Source organism: Balaenoptera borealis (assembly GCF_965194805.1).
Source record: "Balaenoptera borealis genome assembly, chromosome: 2".
NCBI lineage: Eukaryota > Metazoa > Chordata > Mammalia > Artiodactyla > Balaenopteridae > Balaenoptera > Balaenoptera borealis.
Window position 1 is genome coordinate 121,194,424 of NC_138867.1, and position 18,229 is coordinate 121,212,652.

Consider the following 18,229-nt stretch of genomic DNA (forward strand, 5'->3'; position numbering starts at 1 on the left):
GTGTGCTGTGTGCCACTGCACAGGGAAATCAGGTTACCTTCTGGTTGTAAGCTAACAGGCCTGCTCCTGGTTCAGTGGGCCTCCTGTGGAAGGCCCCACAGAGGCCCCGTCGTGCATTATTAGCCACTCCTTGATCCTGCCTGGCAGCTGCCCCTGGCAGCGCGGCTTTTCAGGTGTGTGCTGGGAGCTTTCCCAAGCCTGGCTGACTTTTCTCTCGTTTTCCACTTTGTTGAGAAGATGGTCCAACTTGAGGCCTGCTTGCCCCATTGGGGAGGCACAGGGGGGTTGCTGAATGGATAGAGAAGCAGTCCTGTTCTTGCTCTTTGCTCAGGCCTTTCTCTGTGAGTTCTGATCAGGGGAACATTCTGGCAAAGCCAAGACTGAGTACCACCTGCCCACATTCCATGCACCCCACACGTGGGGCCTCTCGGAGGGCTTTGTCTTTGTCTGGGAAAGATTATTCTCCCTCGATTTCTTCTTGCCTGCCTGTGGCCGCCCCTGTCCTTCCTCCCCACAGTGTTCTGACTTTCAGATGCATCTGTTTCTTTCTTGACTTGCCAGGGAGTGATGTGTGTTCTCGGGGATCTCCTCAGCCTGGGTTGGCCAGTCTTAAGAGATGCCTGATTTTCCTGTCAGCATCTTTGGACTTCTGGCCAAGAACCATTCCATTAAATTGACCGAACCAGGGAGAGACCAGAGACTGCTGGCCGTTGGCTCCTGTGTTCTCCTCTACTCCAAGTGCCTTCCTCTTCTGGTGTCGAGCGAGCGGAGGGCCTTGCACAAGCCATGGCTAGCTCGGGACCCGCGTCATCCGAGCTCAGGTTGGGAGGGGGGTGGTCCCGGAGCAGGAGCCACTGGTATCCATACAGTGGTCTGAGCCTCAGACCTGAGAACAGCAGGACGGCCCTGCTTGGCTCTTCCACTGGCACCATTGCTTGGGATGAACACTGGGATCGGTGAACTCAACACCGGCAGCTGGATTTGTGTACAGTCCCCCAACCCCCTCCTCCATACACGCACATTATTCATCATGTGCTGAGCAGGGTGCAGTGCCAGCTACCTGGAGAGGAAACAAACAAACCAGTAGATGGAAAAAACGTGACCCCTAACCTCGAGGGACAAATCTAAGAGCTAAAGAGAAGGGCTGAGGATCATGGATGCTTATATTCCAAGAGGCTCTGTTGATCTGTGAAGCCAGAATCCCCGTCCTCCACTCCCCCCAGTACCTTATTAAAGCCAGACCTCGTTGCCAGTTATGCCTCATATTTCCGTCCTCTGGGAATTTGAACATAATGCCATTTCCCCTTCAATGAGGGAAACATGTCCGAGGGAAATTTGAATGATTAGCCTAATCTGCAGGAAGGCTGCACGTGGAATTAAGTTAAGCACGTTTGTGCCGAGCAGTCTTGTCTGTCAGGCCACTTAAAGGTGCCTCGGTGGTTTATACCCTTAACAGAAGCTGAGGGTTCAGGAAGGATCATTGGCTTTTATTACTGTCTTAAATGAAAGCTTATTTTTTTAAATTTGACAAGGGCCTCCAAGAGGTTTCTTTATAGATACCATGTGTGGGGTGTGTTTTTACCCCAACTCAGAACATTGCCAGGGCTTTGTTCTCGGGGCAGCGGTGGAACGAGGTGACCCAGGAAACTGGTTCAGGTGGAGATTCGTCAGGTTGGCGGCTGCTCTGCTTTGAGTGGAGCCCAGAGGGTTCTGAGAACTCGGGCCTCCCGCGTCCTTGAGTCGGAAGGGGAGGTCCGGGTGCTCCTGTGAAGTTCCAAGCCCTTTGTGCCAGCTCCCTACCCAGTGCCGGTTCGTTGCGCTGGGGTGGGGAGTCTTGTTGAGTCTGATGTGAGGGCAGCTTCACTGACCCCCACTGGTGTCAGGTGGAGGCGGCAGGACTCGATGTGTGGCCTGAGGAATTAGAGAGTGAGGACCAGACTTGTTAAAGCAAATGTAGCAAAAATATTAACTTCTGAATTATTTCATGTTATAAACAACTATTCACTCTTTTGAATTTACATTCTTTTGTGCTCTGAGGTGGACTCAGGAACAGATCTGCTAGCTGCTGTATTAGTAAAAGGACTAAAAAGAGCAGGAAACATGAAAGCAGGTTTATTTCAGTAATTCACATTTTTTACTCTTTTTTTTTTTTTTTTTTTGCTAGATTTGTCTTCTGCGAAGCGGAAATTTGCAGATTCCTTAAATGAATTTAAGTTTCAGTGCATAGGAGATGCAGAAACAGATGATGAAATGTGCATAGGTAAGTCATAACCACATGCAAGAGTTTAAAAAGTTCACTGTGTACCACAGCTTTCAATGTCCTCCCTGAGTCTTTCCCCTGGAATAGGGAGTATGTAAGTGTTGTAAATTAAGAAGTCAGTATTAAGAGTGGAGCGGGCAGAGTTGAGTGAGGGTCAGGGCCCGGGGCTCTCCAGGGCTTCTCCTCAGAGTCCTGGGATTGCAGTGGCTCTCACCCTGCGGCCTGCAGGAGAAAGCGGGAAGGTTTGCTGTGGGGCTCCTATCTCCGCCCTCTGTTAGCGTTCTGCTTCTGGCTGGCTTTGCAACGTTCTTCCCCCAACCACAGTACTTTAGAATTAGAGCAAAAGCAGAACACGAGTAGATGGGAGAAGAGTTAGATCAGAGGTTGCAGGTGATGGCTCATGGGCTGAGGTCCTAATGCAGCCATGTTTTCTTGGGCACTCATTTTTTAAAATTGAATTACCATATAAGTTGAATTTATGTAAAGTTCCAGTTTTCTAGCTTCTTTGAAAATTGGGGAGCCTGAGCAGCCGGCCCCTCATTCTGCCCTGGCAACAGTTGGCTAGAGCTATGTAGCTGTCGCTGCCTTTGGATGGGGAGAGGAGCTTCGTGTCTGGGTCATCGCCCTACCTCTCCCATGCATTTTCCTTAACAAGAGGCTGAGAGCGGAGGTTACCATTTGTTAGCTTGCTGCCCCGTGTCGCTCTTCACCATCCCCTGTCCATCTTCTGTGGGCAACACTGAGCACAGAGGATTTGCAGTGTCAAGACACGTGTCGTTGTCAGGGCCTAGTCATTGCACCTTATTCTTCTGTTGGGCATCTTGGTTGACTCCACTAAGTGAGCAAGAGTTGAGCAAGTTACATTGAATTAAGTCACCAAATGCTTATGGATTCCCTGTTAGCATCCAGAAAACCAGGATCTGGGGATGAGCAGAGGGAACTGGGAGACAGCTGAGAGCTGTGAAAACGTATCATTGTTGTAACTCCTGAATATACAGATGTTTTTCCCAACATTACATGAATGTCTCGAATATCCTTAGGGCTATTGTATGCAATGCTTATTCCCTTTGGAATAATTCCAGCAAAAGAGACTGTCCACATCTGACTGCTGTGCTGCCAGCTGTGCTGCAATAATAAGGGGCTTGAGGACTCAGAGAGGAGGAACCCAAGGAAAAGCCAGAGACGTGGCTTCCAATGCCAGCAGTGTTGTTTGTTTAGCTCTGGTGCAAAGAAAAGGTTGGGTTCTGACGCAACCCCACAACAAAGGTTGAGGAGGTCAAATCCTGGGCAGGAAATCCTTGAATTCCAAAGAGGAACTCTGCCTGGTCCATCCTGGAGCCTGGGAGCTGGCCAACATCCCATCAGTCCTGGGTTCTCTCAGGAACAGGCAGGTCTTTTCCTTGAAGGAAACCCTTCCCTAGCTAGAGTGCCCGGTGGATTATCCTGCATTTCTGGGTCATCCTTAATGGTTAATGATGAAAAGATAAGGGGAGCCTTGGGAAGAGTTGTCTTTAGGTCTCTGCATATGCCAAGGGATTTCAGTCCATAACACAATAGCTGTATCTGGAAGGGTTCCCAAAGGCCTGTCACTCTACTTCCACCTCATGGCCCCTTTCTCTTTTTCAGCAAGGTCTTTGCAGGAGTTTGCCACTGTCCTCAGGAATCTTGAAGATGAACGGATACGGATGGTGAGTATGGCTAGGCTGCCCTTGGTCCTGGACAGTGTGGTCACATCGAGGGAACACAGGATTTGCTGTCAGAAGAACAGGGTTTGAGTCCAGGCTCTGCCACTTGAGTGCTCTGGGCTCACGAGCAAGCCTCATCTTCTCACCCTTGCTGGGTTTGAAACCTTTTGTAAATATTTAAAGGGTTACCGTGGATAACGTAGAACCACATTGTTGTCCTAAAGATTCACTATAAGGTGTATATATAAAGTATATGACTTAAGGTGGATCTTTTGAATTATTTAACTTTTGGGAGCCTGAGATTCCTTACTGGCAGAATGGGAATGAAGGTGCCCCACCCTGCTCCCCTCCTCCTCACCTTATTAAACCCATCCAAGAGCTCTCCTTCACTTTTAATTCCAGGGTACCTAACACAGTGCCTGCCATGTTGGTAGGCATCCAATCAAGGGGTACTTAGTAAATGATGGGAACTATAAGAAGTTCTTCAAAGAGAGGCAGTGTGCAACTTCAAGAATCAAACACTGACCTCCAGGTTCTTAAGAGAGATTTTCTGTACAAGGCTTTATTCTGATGTGGTTCAGCATGCACAGATGAGGGATTTTGGATCCACAGGAAGCTCTTTTGGGCCTCCCTCTTATTCCTAAGCCATCAGGAATGAAGCTACATGCTGATTTGTCGCCAGGTGGGCTTGTCTCTAGGCAGCAGTGCTCCAGAGGCCCAGGGAGGAGTCATCAATGAGGATTTTTCTTCTCTTCCCATACTAACAGCCAGTGGTTTCAGGACTAAGTCTACTGTGTTAGTCTGCTCAGGTTGCCATAACAAAGTTCCATAGGCTGGGTGGTTTATACAACAAATATTTATTTTTCACAGTTGTGGAGACCGGGCAGTCCAAAATCAAGTTGCTGGCTGATTTGGTTCCTGGTGAGGGCCCTCTTCCTGGCTTGCAGACAGACACCTCTTTGCTGTTTTCTCACAGGGCAGAGAAGGGGTTGGGGAAACTCTCCTCTTACAAGGTCACTAATCCCATCACGAGGATTCTCTCCTCATGACCTAATTATCTCCAAAGGCTCCATCTCCAAATATCAATACTATCACATTGGGGGTGTTAAAAGATAAACTGAGGCATGTTTAATTTTTAAGTTTATTTAAACAAAAATTGATTCAAATTGGGCAGAACCAACCCGGAAGTGGTTAGGAGCACTCCATCAACAGGAGGTAGGGCAAAGACTTTTATATAGCAGATGTGGAAACAAAGCAAGGAAATTATTTGATTGGCTCTAGCTTAAGCGGTTGCCTTATTTGGGAAAGTCTAGTTGTTTGTGATTGGTTTCAGTTTCTTAGATTTCAGTTTCTTAACCTTGAGGTTTTGGTTTGCTTATGTAGGCTGCTAAGGCATTAGAGTCACCTCAATCTAATGGCCTCCTTGTTTAATTTAACAGGGGTTAGGGCTTCAATATATGAATTTTGGAGGGGATGCAATTCAGTTCACAGCCTCTACCAAGACATGTAGCCGTGCATTTTCTATTTTAACCCTCATGATGACTCTGTTGAAGTGGGACCTTTATCATCACCGTTGTCCAGATGAAGATACCAAGGTTTACAGCTATTAAGTAACATTCCCAAGATCACACAGTTAATAAGTAGCACAGCCTGGATTCAACCCCAAGTGCATGTGATACCAAAGAAGCTGGCATTTCTTTAAAACTCCAACCAGAGCAGAAACCTCTCACTTTCTGCTCTGCAAAGAGAGACACTGTTTGCCTTGATTGCTCACTGCTGGGTGCTTGAACCAGAATCAGGAGGGTGGCGGCGGCGGCAGCAGCAGGGATGGTAGTGGGTGGAGGCAGAGGAAGGCTTGTGTGTTTGTGCACGTGCTAGTGCCTCAGAAAGGGAAGTGATTCTTTTGAGTCTGATTCTTGGCAGAGTTATTATTTGGGGGTGGAGGGTATGGTGAGCAAATCACGATGAATACCCTGCAGATTGCTAAGGTCTGGGGTAAGGAAACAATGACTGGATTATACTTTCCAGCTTGCCTCTGCAATTTTATTATTAATGTCAGTGAATCGAGTTTCTACTGTCTGCGTCTGAATATCTGGCCATCGCAAGCCCCTTCCTTACCTCCTCACCCTGTGACGGCTTCATCATCAATTCAGCTTAGCTTAGCAAAGCTGTACCTTCTTTGGGAAGCCTTCCCTGACTCCCCGGGATATTTGGCCATCCTTTGTGTTTTCTGAATGTCTAGTTCATGCCTCTGATTCTGCATGTACCACACTGTGTCCTGATAGTCACTGCACGTGTCTGTGTCCCATAGGAAATATGAGTTCTTGAAGGGCAGAGAACAGACTGCTGTGCCTCGAATATCATCACAGTGCTTGGAACTGAGTGGAAATTACATAGTCATAGATTCTTAGACCCAGACAGACCTTATTCCTCACCGTGTGCAGTCCCTCGTTTGACAGCTAAGAAAAGTGAGGTCTCCTGAAGGCTAATAGCGTGCTGTAGCAGGACTGGGACAAGGACTTGGGTGTCCTGATTCCCAGGTGGGAAGTTAGGGCTTTTGTATATTTAGCATCTAGTTAGGGCTGGATTCTCCCCCATGGATGCCCACTGGAACAACTTGGGGAGTTTAAAAAACACTGATGCCTGGATCAAAGTACAGAGATTCTGATTTATTGGTCTGGAGCGTGGCCTGGACATCGGGCATCTTAAAAGCTCCCCAAGTGAGCCTAACCTTCGGCTAATGTTGAGAACCAATGGCTTAGTGGCTCAGAGCTCCATTGTGAGTTTCAGAGACTTGCACTTTATTTGTGGAAAAGACTGAAATAAGTGAGCCAATAAAGCAACATCAAATGACAATAAAAATCAAGCAAGTTAAATAACATTGCAACACTCTAGAGTTAAAATGCTCTCTTTTAAAATAAGCGCTCTTGAAATTGAAGAAAAGGCAAATGGCAATAAATTTGGAGACCTGCCACCTTCTACCCCTCACATTGTCTAGTTAGTTCTTTGCTGTCTCCATCTATGGCTTCTGGCATTTACTCTGTTGGTTTCATTGCAATGGATAGGCATGTGATTTAGAAAAATAATGCTTTGTTGCGACGAGATTCCTGAAATAATTAGTTGAGTGATGAGTGAGCAATGAATGACTTAAAAGGAAAGATTGTAAAATATTGTGCTGTCTTAGAAAAGACCATAGAATCTTAGAGCTGGAACAATCCACCCCACTCATTTTGCAGATGAGGAAATTAGAGCCCAGAGAGGTTAAATGTTTTGCCTGTGGTCACACAGTTGGCAGCCAATCAAGAAATCATTCTTTCATTTAGTCATTGAAAAACGTTTGAGTGCTCCTTTGTTTCAGCACTCTTCTGTGTTTTGGGGATGGTGGTGGACAAGTGAACATTTACGAGAGAGTGGCGTGTGTGTGTGCGCGTGTGTGTGCATGTGTGTGCATGCATGTGCATGTCTTGTAATGCTGAACCAGAAAACTTCAGCTGGCTTACATCTTCTGAAGAAAACACTTGGTGGGGTAGTGGGAAGTTTCTTTGGATTGCATTGGTGGTCAGAGAAGACCTCTCTAAAGAGGTGACCTTTAAGCTGAAACCTGAATTACAATAAGTAATGAGTTGTGCACACAAGGATTTGGGGACAAAGCATCTGCGGGAACAGCCAAATGCAAAGGCTCAGAAGTGGGGCAGGTTTGGCCCATTTGAGGTGCGTTCGGGTGACCGTTTAGTTGAGGGCAGGACCTGAGGGGGTGAGCGCGGTGAGATGAAGTTGAAAAGCAGCCAGTGGCCAGGAGGCACAAGCATCCTGATCCCCATCCAGAACTGGTAGGGCTACACAGAATCAGGCTTGGGTGGTTTTCATACCACCAAAAGTGGAGGTTTTTTTGGGGGGAGGGTTAACCTAGACTCAATGTTGACCTACTTTAAATATATCTACTTAAATATAACTTGGCTGAATGAGCATTTAACAAGAAGATGTCACCTGAAGCTTGAAATTTAGACCCTACTCTGCCACCAGTTCCGCTCTGCCTTCAATGTGGTTGCTTATGTTTTTAGAGGTCCTCGTTTTTATTTTTAAAGAATCTCTCTTACTCATGCACAGGAAGAATGTCGTGTTTTGGACTGATGACTAGATTTCGATTTGGCATGCTGTTGGTTCAGGTGTAAGGAAGAGGTGACACGTGCACCATTGTGCTTACTGAGATCTTATACTGAAGCATGGGGAGGCCTTTTGTGCCAGGACTGCTGCAGTTCTTTACTGACCCTGCTTCTCTGTCCCCCTCCCCGACCCCTCTGCTTTTCCTCTCCAGATTGAGAATGCCAGCGAAGTGCTCATCACTCCCTTGGAGAAGTTTCGAAAGGAGCAGATTGGGGCTGCCAAGGTGAGAATTTTGCAAGCCTTGTTCTTGGATTTTAGGGCAGGAGGTCTGGGAAACACAACACCTTCTTCAGAAAATCTAAGTCCACCATTTTCAGGGAATCCTGGGCGAATAAGCTTAGAGCCCAGCTCATTTGTTCTTCACAAGTGTCTGAAGTAAGACTGAGAGGTCAACCCCAGAGCTGTCATTCTAGTGTTTTGACATCTAATCGTGTTGTGCTAGTTCATAAATCATCCAAAGGTAGAAACCACGCCTCTTTTGTGTGAGTAGATACCTGGTGTGTTTGGACACCATGGAATTATATTGTTTGTGGAGGTCCAGGACTGGAGCCTAGGACAGGGGTTGCAAATAGGCCCCTGTGGGCATGGGGACCCTCTTCTTAGCCCACTTTAGCTGTGTATGAAAAGGAGCCCTCTGTCGTTAGACCTTTACATTTTTTTCAAGAGAAACTGAAAAGTTAGAGTTTCATATGAAATTTCCTGGCTTTAAAAAAATGCTGGCAAATAATTTAAAAATATATATTACACATTGTGCAAGTCAAAAAGCGGGACTGCTTCAACCCAGAGGTCACCATTTGTTATAGCTGACCTGGAGGGACTATAGCTGAAAGTTGGCTGACTCTAACCTGTTACTGAAAGACTGAAAAGGGAATTTTATTCATTTATTAAAGGTGGATTCTCTGGGGTCCCCCGCCCTGTGATTAAATCACTAGACAACCCTAGCGAGATTGACCTTCAGTAGAGTGTTAGAGACCACCTGTGGGCAAGATGTTTTCATTGGAATCAATGAAAGCAAAAAGATTTTCAAGATTTTCTTCCTGTTTTTTTTTTTTTTTTCCTGGAGCTGAGTCATTCGGCCGCAGTCCCTTGCGCCACCTGCAGGGGGTTTTGGGCAACATCACCCTCTTACTTGTGGATTTTACTCAGTTGTGAAATGGCCTTGAGAGATGCCTGCCTGTAGGTGGGAAAAACATAGCTGAAGTGTAACGAAGTGGGCTCTCCCCTCAGCCCCCAACTAAGTGCATCTGCTTTCTAAAAATGAATATGATTAGGGCGTGACAGAGATGTTCGGTTCAGTCAGGGTTATTCAGAGGGAGGAATGGCCCTAGTTTGAAGGAGGGACCATGGCCAAGATTTTTCTTCCACTTTTACAGCACTTCCCTACCAATTTTACAGTTTTCATTTATGAAGATATTGGAGCTCGTTGGTCTTCTATCAGAGGTTAAGGAATGTATAATTTAAAGGAAGTCTTATTCCGCTAAGATTTTGTCTGAGACTTTGAACAAGCCCAGGGATGGATGGGAAAATGCCGAGTGCCCCTCCCTGAGTTCTCAGACCCAAGGAGCACCGTCTCTTTCGTGGCCTTGGGGCCTGTGATTTCCCCTCCCTCAAACACACAGTGGCTCTGCAGGTTCTGAAGAGCTTGGAGGCAGAGGCGGAGCAGACCCATTCACTGAGTTATCTTTCCAGAAGTCACTTCTCCAGTAGGCGTCTCCTGACGCCTCTCACTCCAGCCTCTTCCCTTGGCGGCGGCGTGGGGGTTACCATAGTTACCACGGAGGAGGAGCGGAAGGCCCAGTGGGTTCCTTTGGGGTTAGTATCAGTGATCTGAGTGACAGGAGCAGGTACTTTTCTGGGGGCTATAGATGGTGAGGAACACAAGAATTAAAAAATTTACATGAAATAGTCACTCACCAAAACATGTTTCCCCTCACACACATTCTCTTCTCTCTTTCCTGTTGAAGAATGAGGTGATGACGTTGGGGATGATTTCTCATCCCTCCCCCTTCGTTATTTTATTTTATTTTTCAGTCTACCTGTTCCTCTTCCCCACCCCCCATCCCCGTACATGTATATCACAGTATTACATGTGTTTAAGAGAACACAAAGAGACAAGCCCTCTACTAGGCCATCTAGGGAGCAGACTCAGGAATACCTCAAAGACCTTACTTCTGAAGTCTGCCCGTGTGATGCTAAAATTACCCTTCCTCCTCCTCCCAGCTCTGGTGCACTTCGGTTGCTATAACAACCTGTTGCTACTTGCAGGAAGCAGAAGTTAGAGTTCTGGGGGTGAAGGCTGCATGCGAGGAGCATTCTTGTGCTAATGTGGCTGCTCTGGGGTAGGGCAGACCCTGGGGCTTGGCATAGCTGTGGCCCTGCTTTTAGATTTCTGAGTTTGGGGGAGCTGATTTTTCCTGCAGCCGAAGCTGGGCTCTCCAGTGAAAGTAGAATAGACATCAGAGAGAGTGGCTAAGAGTGGGACTGCTTGAGTCCAAATCCCACTTGTGCCGCTTGCATGTAAACGTGGAGAGGTTACTGACCTTCTCCACACGTTTTCTGAGCTGAGAAATGGGGATACTGAGGGTGCTTACCTTACAGAGTTATTATGAGGAAGAGATGAGTGAACTCCTATAAAGTGCCACTCAGAACACTGTCCTAAAATCATTTGACGTTAACCATTCTATTCGATACACACAGTTCATTCATAAAAAACAGGGGAGAGCCTGCTGTGTGCCCGGCACCGTGCTCCACACTGCTGTTCGGTGCAGGTAAATGCAGATGTGGTCACCATGCTCATGGTGTGCAGGGAGAAGGGCACTGGACAGAATGATATGAATAAGCGTATGATCGCAAGTTGTGGTGGGTGCTGTGACGGGTCGCCTTCATGGACGTGGAACTTGGAAAGCAAGTGGTGTCCTAATGAGGAGGTGGGGTTAGATGATGGACTGCATCATTGCCGCCACCACCATGACTGCCACCACCATCATCAGCACTGAATTCTATCGAGCACTTTCCATGTGCCAGGCACTCTACCAAGCACTGGATATGGTTTATCTCATTTAGTCCTGACAGTCCTACGATGGGAGGAGTGTTCTTATGCTTTTTTTGTTAGACAGTCTCTGAGCTGAAAGGGGAGACTTGAGCCATTGTTTCGTCTAGTCATCCTCAGTTTATAGATGAGGGAACTGAGTCCCAGAGGGGCAGTGGTTTGTATGGAGTTGGGAATAATTTCCAGAATCCTAACTCTGTCCTGGATCCATTTCACCACCCACCGTGGACTCCCTGGAAGGGGAGCACCATCTCGGTACCTGAGTGACTGAGTCTTACCACCCTCCCGTCTTAAGAACATGATCTCAATCCTAGAGAAGTTATTCCCCCAAAGGTCGAGTTGCCAGAAAGTCACAGAATGCCAGTGACTCATGTTGCTGAGCCCTTTCTCACCTCTGGCCCGCTGGACTGTGCTGGCGCAGGGTTCTCTTTTGGGGGTTGTTGACGAGGCTGGTGGAGTGCCTGTGCGAGCATCAGGCAGAGTTGGAACCCCAGCTCAAAGTTGCTGACTTCTGTGAAGGAAAAGCATTGCTTGAGTCAAGTGTCTTGCCTGTACCTCTCCTCGTTTGAAGGAGTAATGTCTCCTCCAGCTTTTGTCTTCACATGCTTCTGCATGTTTGTTTGTGTATGTGGAACTTTCCAGCAAAATTCAGATTTGTAGAAATGGATACATACCAGCTCAAATGGGTATATGATGATTCTGCCCACTCTGTGAGGCTTAAGAGTCTTGCCGTTGACCAGATAAATGGTGTTCTGACGTCCCGGGTGCTGTTCAGAGCTTCCGGTGACGGCTTCTTGGTAATGCCTCCACGCTTAGGCCCAGTGTGTTCTGCCCAGAGCATCTGCACTTACCAGTCTGGAAGGCTCCACTCTGCCCCTCACGAGGTGAGCAGGTCTTGGATCATACTTCCCCTCCCCAGTGAGGCCTCTCTGGAGCACTTATCTGCAAGAATCTCTGGGACTGCACCCTGTTTGTTTCCTTCGTGGCACCTGCGGCAGTCTGGAATCAGGCTGTTTGTTTACTGGTTAATTGTGTTTCTCCTTCTGCTGGAACATCCCCACCACGAGGGTGGGGCCGTTTCTGCCTTGTATTGTATTATATTTCCAGTGCTTGAAGGATCCTAACACAGAGTGCTTGCTTGTTATATCGTCATTAAATGAAGAGATGTATCTGAGCTTCCTTATCTGGCCGCAAATTTTTTTCTTCTCTTGTAAGCCTTGGAGTTGCAGAAAAATATCTGCTGTGGGCTCCACGTGAGTCAAAAGCCGGAATGATGCACCCAGTTAGTACATTTGATCCTGTTTACCAGGCCATGGTAGACCTTCTTTCAGCCCCCTTGCCCGCCATCCCCACTGAAATGTGGAGGGAAGAGAGACCGCCTATTTTCCAGTGTTTCCAGGTGTGGCTGAGAATGTGGACTTGGAGGCAGCTTGTCCTGGGCTCGGACTCCAGCTCTGTCACTCTCTGTGACTTTTTACAGAAGTTAACTTCCCGCATCTAAGTTTTCTTATCTGTAAAATAGGGAATAGAAATAGAACTTCAGTGACTTTGGGGGAGCAGGGATTATTCTGTGTAATATGATATATATATATATTTTTAGTTTGAAAGCAATAATATAGGATAATAAACATTTCCCAAATTGAGGGAAAAAAAAAATCACCCATTATCCCATTTTCTTAACTCAAGTATTTTCACTGAAGTATCTTCCCATCTAATGTTTGTCTGCAGGTAGACGCATTCTCTGTAGGATGCACCGAGTTTGTATCATGCTAGGCTTCCTAGTTATGTTTATTGGATGCCCCATACTTTAATTATCCCAAGTTCTATTCTTGGGCAGCAATGTTGCTGTTGCTGGTTTTTTTTTTTTTTTTTTTGCTATTATAAATGGTGCCACAGTGAACATATTTGGGAAGATAATGTCTTCTTTGTTTTGAATTATTCCTCAGCTTAAAGACCCATATGTGATATTATTGCGTCAAGGAATATTTAGGTCTACAAATTAAGACATACTTTGTGAACACAGTTAAAGCTGGATCTACTCTTAGTCTAGACTTGTCCCACTTAAGGTGTAAGTAGATCTTCCTGTTTGGGGATTAGCTTCACAGGTAACTTCCCTTCTTCCTTTGGCTTTGAACATCCTTGTGAGTTAGAAACTAGAGATTTCTGTTTTACAACTGAAATTTTTAGAAGGTGGAATCCTGGCTCTGCCACTCTGAATATACTGGTATTTACCTCATTTCTGGCATAGTATGGCGCCTCTGTGATAGACCCTCAAGATGGTTGGGCTGTTGTTGATGGGTGGTTGCTTGGTTTCATGGCATTATTGGAAGAGTAGGAGCTGGGTGGTCTGCCGCTGTTCTGGGTCTGAGGGAATGACGAAGCCATGAAGATGAGCAGGAAGAGTTTGACCCAGTTTGCTTTCATTCCTACAACATTTTAGTCTTTTTCTCCTTTCCTCTTTTTTTTTTTTGCCAGGAAGCCAAAAAGAAGTATGACAAGGAGACAGAGAAGTATTGTGGCATCTTAGAAAAACACTTGAATTTGTCTTCCAAAAAGAAAGAATCTCAGCTTCAGGAGGTAAGAAACTTTACTCGTGTCTGAATAAAGTGTTTAATCTTTCCATGGTGCTGTGGATGTGTTCTGGTTACTCTCTGCTGGAGCTTCATTCTGATCCCTCATTCCACACTTGCTGCCCGCATTGCCTTTGTCCCTTCCCGATGCAGCCACACCGTACGGCTGTCGCGCCCGTCCACGGCAAGGAACATGCAGCTGGTCAAGATCACCCTAATCACTAGACTGTGCTTCTTCCTTTCAAACTGAGATCTGTTTTCCTATTTCCCTCACCCTTGACCTTGATTCTGTAGTCTCTTACCCTGCCTTTCGACGTCCTACTTACATCACTGATTTAAAATGTTAGCATCTGAAACACTTTGGTCATCCTTCCTTAATGTGAAATGAAAAAGAAATTATTCCAACCAGTACTTGACATTAGTCTTTTTTTTTTTTTTTTAAGCAGTATTTTATTGTCTCATGTATTTTGTGCTTAGGTAACTTTGTTTCAAAAAAGTAAATTCTCTGGTCTGCCCCTGTTTATTTTTGGATTTGCATGGGGTCTTTTTTAAGAGTAGTTCTCTTGGAAAGAGAAGTCAGATTTGCGGCCTTGGAGCTGTGACCATTTTTATTTAGTTCATGGAGATTTGCGTGGCTAGGGGGTTTATGTTTTGGGGAGACAGGGTAGTTTGCTAGTGGAACTCCAAACTTGGCTACATGAATATCATCTTATTTAGCTCTTAACAATTTGCTTGAACTGTCTCAGGTGTGTGCTAAAGCGAGGCTATGGCTTCCAAGCTAGCCCTCATTCTTCAGTTTCCTTTCTTTTTGAGCAAATTCCTTGCCAGTACTTCTGTTCATATGAAGATGGTAGGGTCAGAGGTTGAAAGATGAGGATTACTCAGGAGATGGTGGAGTCCAGGATTTGTTACACACCCTCAGTTAGGAAGTGTTGTGCTCAGAACTCTTTCTTTGAAATGAGTGTTTGAATCAGTTGTTTGAGTGAGGGATTAGGCTTAGCAACAGGAAGTGTTTATAGTGGGCTTTGCAGATCAGTTCTTGGCCAACCAACCAGCAGCAATTGTATTTGGGGTGAGCTGTAGGAAGTAGAAACTGCTAACCTTTTCTTGAAGATCTTTTACTTGAGTTAGGGAGAAAGAAGCCAACGCAGGAGGAGGAGATTCTTGAAGTAGCAAAGCTGCTCGGGTAAATCTTGTCAAATGTGATTGAGAAGGTTAAGGAAATGCTGATTTTCATTGGATGATACATAAAAGGCTATTCCCAACTCTACATGGGGCTATGGGCACTAGGAGATACCCAAGGATATGTGAATTGTCCGTGATAAATACATAATTCCATTTAGGATCTGTTCTGATCGGTTACCATTCTTCTAGCATCATTTGGCATTTAGGGTTTGGAAACGATAGGGAAAGGCATTTTGGCTGCAGCTCACAATGACCAGATCTGGCTAACTCTGTAGTTCCTAAGCAGTTAGGTGACCATGCACCGTGAGTGCAAGTATTCACAGCTGAGCTAGTATGTGATTGTTATAGCACCTAATGGTACTGGGAGGCCTGCAGTACAGTTATCCTACCTGCACGGCTTCCCCAGAGTGAGGCTGCTTCTCCCGGTCTGCTCTCTCCACGCCTGGCTCCTGGTGAGTTGGTCTGGAATGAGTCCCACATTTTCTTTTAGGGCCGTGCCAGTAGCGTCTCCCCCTGAGATAGCAATATGGGGACCAGGACACTGGACTGGCAGAGATACCTTCTTTTCAAGGCTTGCTCTGCTATGTAGTTGACTGTGTGACCTGGGACAAGTACTTGGTCTCTCTGAGCTCTAGTTCCTTTGTAAAATACTCATAAAATACCTGTCCTGCCTACTTCATGTATGAGAAGGTAAATTACAGCTGCCCATAACTGGCTTGTTCCTCCCCCTCCCCTGCTCCCAAATTGGATGGCATTCTTCCTGGCTGCCTTAGTCTGTTCAGGCTGCTATAACAGAATACCCTAGACTGGGTATAAACAACAGAAATTTGTTTCTGACAGTTCCGGATATTGGGAAGTCCAGGATCAAGGCACTGGCATATTTGGTGTCTGGTGAGGCCTGCTTCCCGGTTCGTAGATGGCTGTCTTCTAGCTGTCTCCTCACATGACAGGAAGGGTGAGGGAGCCCCCCTGGCCTCTTTTTTAAGGACTCTATCCTCATGACCTAATCACCTCCCAAGGGCCCCACCCAAATGCTATCACACTGGGGATTAGGTTTCATCATATGAACGTAGTGGTGAGGTGGGCAAACGTTCTGTCTGCAGCACTGACTGTCAGTATTTATCTTAGTGGAAACTTTTTCATTATGCTTTTTTGTTACGATCCTTGTCTTTTACCCATTCACACTTCCTAAATACTTTGAAGGCAAGGAGTGGGCTGCAGGTCTTTCTTGCAAGTCCTGGTCTGTTCTCAAGCATTGCTTTTTATACCTAAGCTGAATTAAATTGAATAAAAAAATCTCATAATAATAACAATAATAATGATAATATTTTTACTAACAACAACAACAATAATAGCGGCCAATGATTATTGAATGCATATTTATGTACCAGGCGCCATGTTAAGCACTTTATGTGGAATCTGCTCAAATCCTCATAACCACCCTATGAAGTACAGATGGATTCCCTCTCTTTTACATAGGAGGAGACTGAGGCCCAAAGATGTTAAATAGCCTGCCTATAGCTAGTCAGCAAGGATTTGAACCTTGGCTCCTGACTTTGGAGCCGTTTCCCTTAACCCAGTAAGCTCTTCTCTGTCCGTCTCGCAGGGAAGGATGTTGCTGGGCTGCCTGCCAGCCATTGTTATTCAATGCTGTCAAGCTAAGGGAATTGGAGAGCGGGAGGGACTTTGGTGATCCTCTGGTTAAACCTCTTAGAATTTCGTGTGCAGGACCTGAGTTCCTTGCAGAGGTCACGTGATTTACTCAAGGTCTTGCAGCTATTTAGTGATGATTTTCCTTACATTTATTAAAAGATCAACTTTTAACAATATTATGAATCACCTACTACACATTTAACGAAAGCTACTTCCTTTGATGGTCCAGAATTATTCCCTGATTGCAGGCCTGAATGCATACTTGTAAATTCTAGCCCATCCTGGACCTCTGGTGGCTGAAATGACTGGGCAGCGATGTGGAGTGACACTGCCATCTAGTGGATGACTTTTTAAAAGTCAGTGTTTTCTTCAGTGGCTCAGAAGCTGGCCTCAAAGATAATAAATCATTCCTTGGACAAATTATTTATTGGACGCTTCTGTGAATGTCCGTTCAGAAGTTGGGTGTATTGTGGGGAGTGAAATGAATGATTGAAACTTACAATCTAGGAGAATTTTTCTTTTCCAAGAAGCACGGAATAGTTGGTGGGTCTTGGACAAGCTGGTAGATTGACAGCTTCTTAAGTAACAGGGTAGGGGAACTGCCTGCCCAGGGGTTGGAATCCGGCTTCTGATTCCATCACAAGAGGAGCTGAGGATGTGGTGAATTCTGTGGCCCAGATGAGAGGGGCATTGGCAGGAGCAACCTCCCATTCCACTTGGGATTTCATCTTCCTTTTCCTTTGGAAATGCATTCTGTTATGCTTTTCTTCTCAGTGCTGGGCCACATAGAGATCAATTCATTTATTCCTCAAGCATCAATTGAATGTTTGCTGTGGGCCAGGCCCCGTTCCGGGATCTGGAATGGAAAAGTGAGGCAAGGTCTTTGCCGTCATCGACTTTATATTCTAGTAGGCAATACATGAAAAAAGAGAGGAATAAGTAAGAATTTCATGTAGTGATAAGGAAATAAATTGGGAGGTAGGATAGAGACTCCCTGGGGTAACATATCTAAAATAATGTCAGTGCAGGCTTCTCTAAAGGGTGACATTTGAATTGAGACCAGAAGGAAGAGAAAGAGCAAGCTGGGTGAAAAGCTAGGACAATGTTCTTTAAGTTGTGGGTGTGTCATAAGATCTGAGTTACTGGATCATGACATAGAGTAGGCTAGAATAGAGTGAAAAATATGAAAGTGTGTTGCACCTAATTATAAATGTATGTTTATTGGGTCATAATGTAAAAGGTATTTCTTCCTGTGCATTAAAGTTTTAAAAAATTGAATACTTATCTAGGGGAAGAGGTTTTCAGGCAGAAGGAACAGCAAGTGCAAAGATTGCATGGCAAGAAAGAGTTTGGAGTGTCGGAGGATAGCTAGGAGCCCCAGCTGGAGCTCAGTGGGAGAGGGGTAGGGAAGGAGGGCTGGGCTGGTTCCTCAGGGTCTTCAGACCACAGTAGAGGCCAGGGGAAGGTGTTGAAGGAGCTGTGAGAACAGCTGATGGAGATTTTAGGAAAGGTATTCTGGCTGCTGGGTGGAGGCTGGATTGTGGGAGCAGAGAAAGAAAGCAGGGAGGCCAGTGAGGAGAGGGTTGGAACCACCCAGAGAAGATGTGGCTGGCTTAGGGTAGGAGCAGGGATTACAGCCCATCTGCTCAAATGTCCCTGGTGA

At 45.9% G+C, this 18,229-nt stretch overlaps 1 protein-coding gene across 6 annotated transcripts in view; it reads left to right on the top strand.

Annotated features, from left to right (window-relative positions):
* The window catches only part of ARHGAP26 (Rho GTPase activating protein 26), a 466,073-nt gene that overhangs the window by 115,339 nt on the left and 332,505 nt on the right, over nt 1–18,229 (top strand). For all 6 annotated transcript variants that reach the window (XM_082382702.1, XM_082382705.1, XM_082382704.1 and 3 more), the window contains exons 2-5: nt 2,165–2,260; nt 3,887–3,948; nt 8,261–8,332; nt 13,634–13,735. In XM_082382702.1, the coding sequence (XP_082238828.1) occupies nt 2,165–2,260; nt 3,887–3,948; nt 8,261–8,332; nt 13,634–13,735 (332 nt within the window). The remainder of the gene's footprint in view (nt 1–2,164; nt 2,261–3,886; nt 3,949–8,260; nt 8,333–13,633; nt 13,736–18,229) is intronic.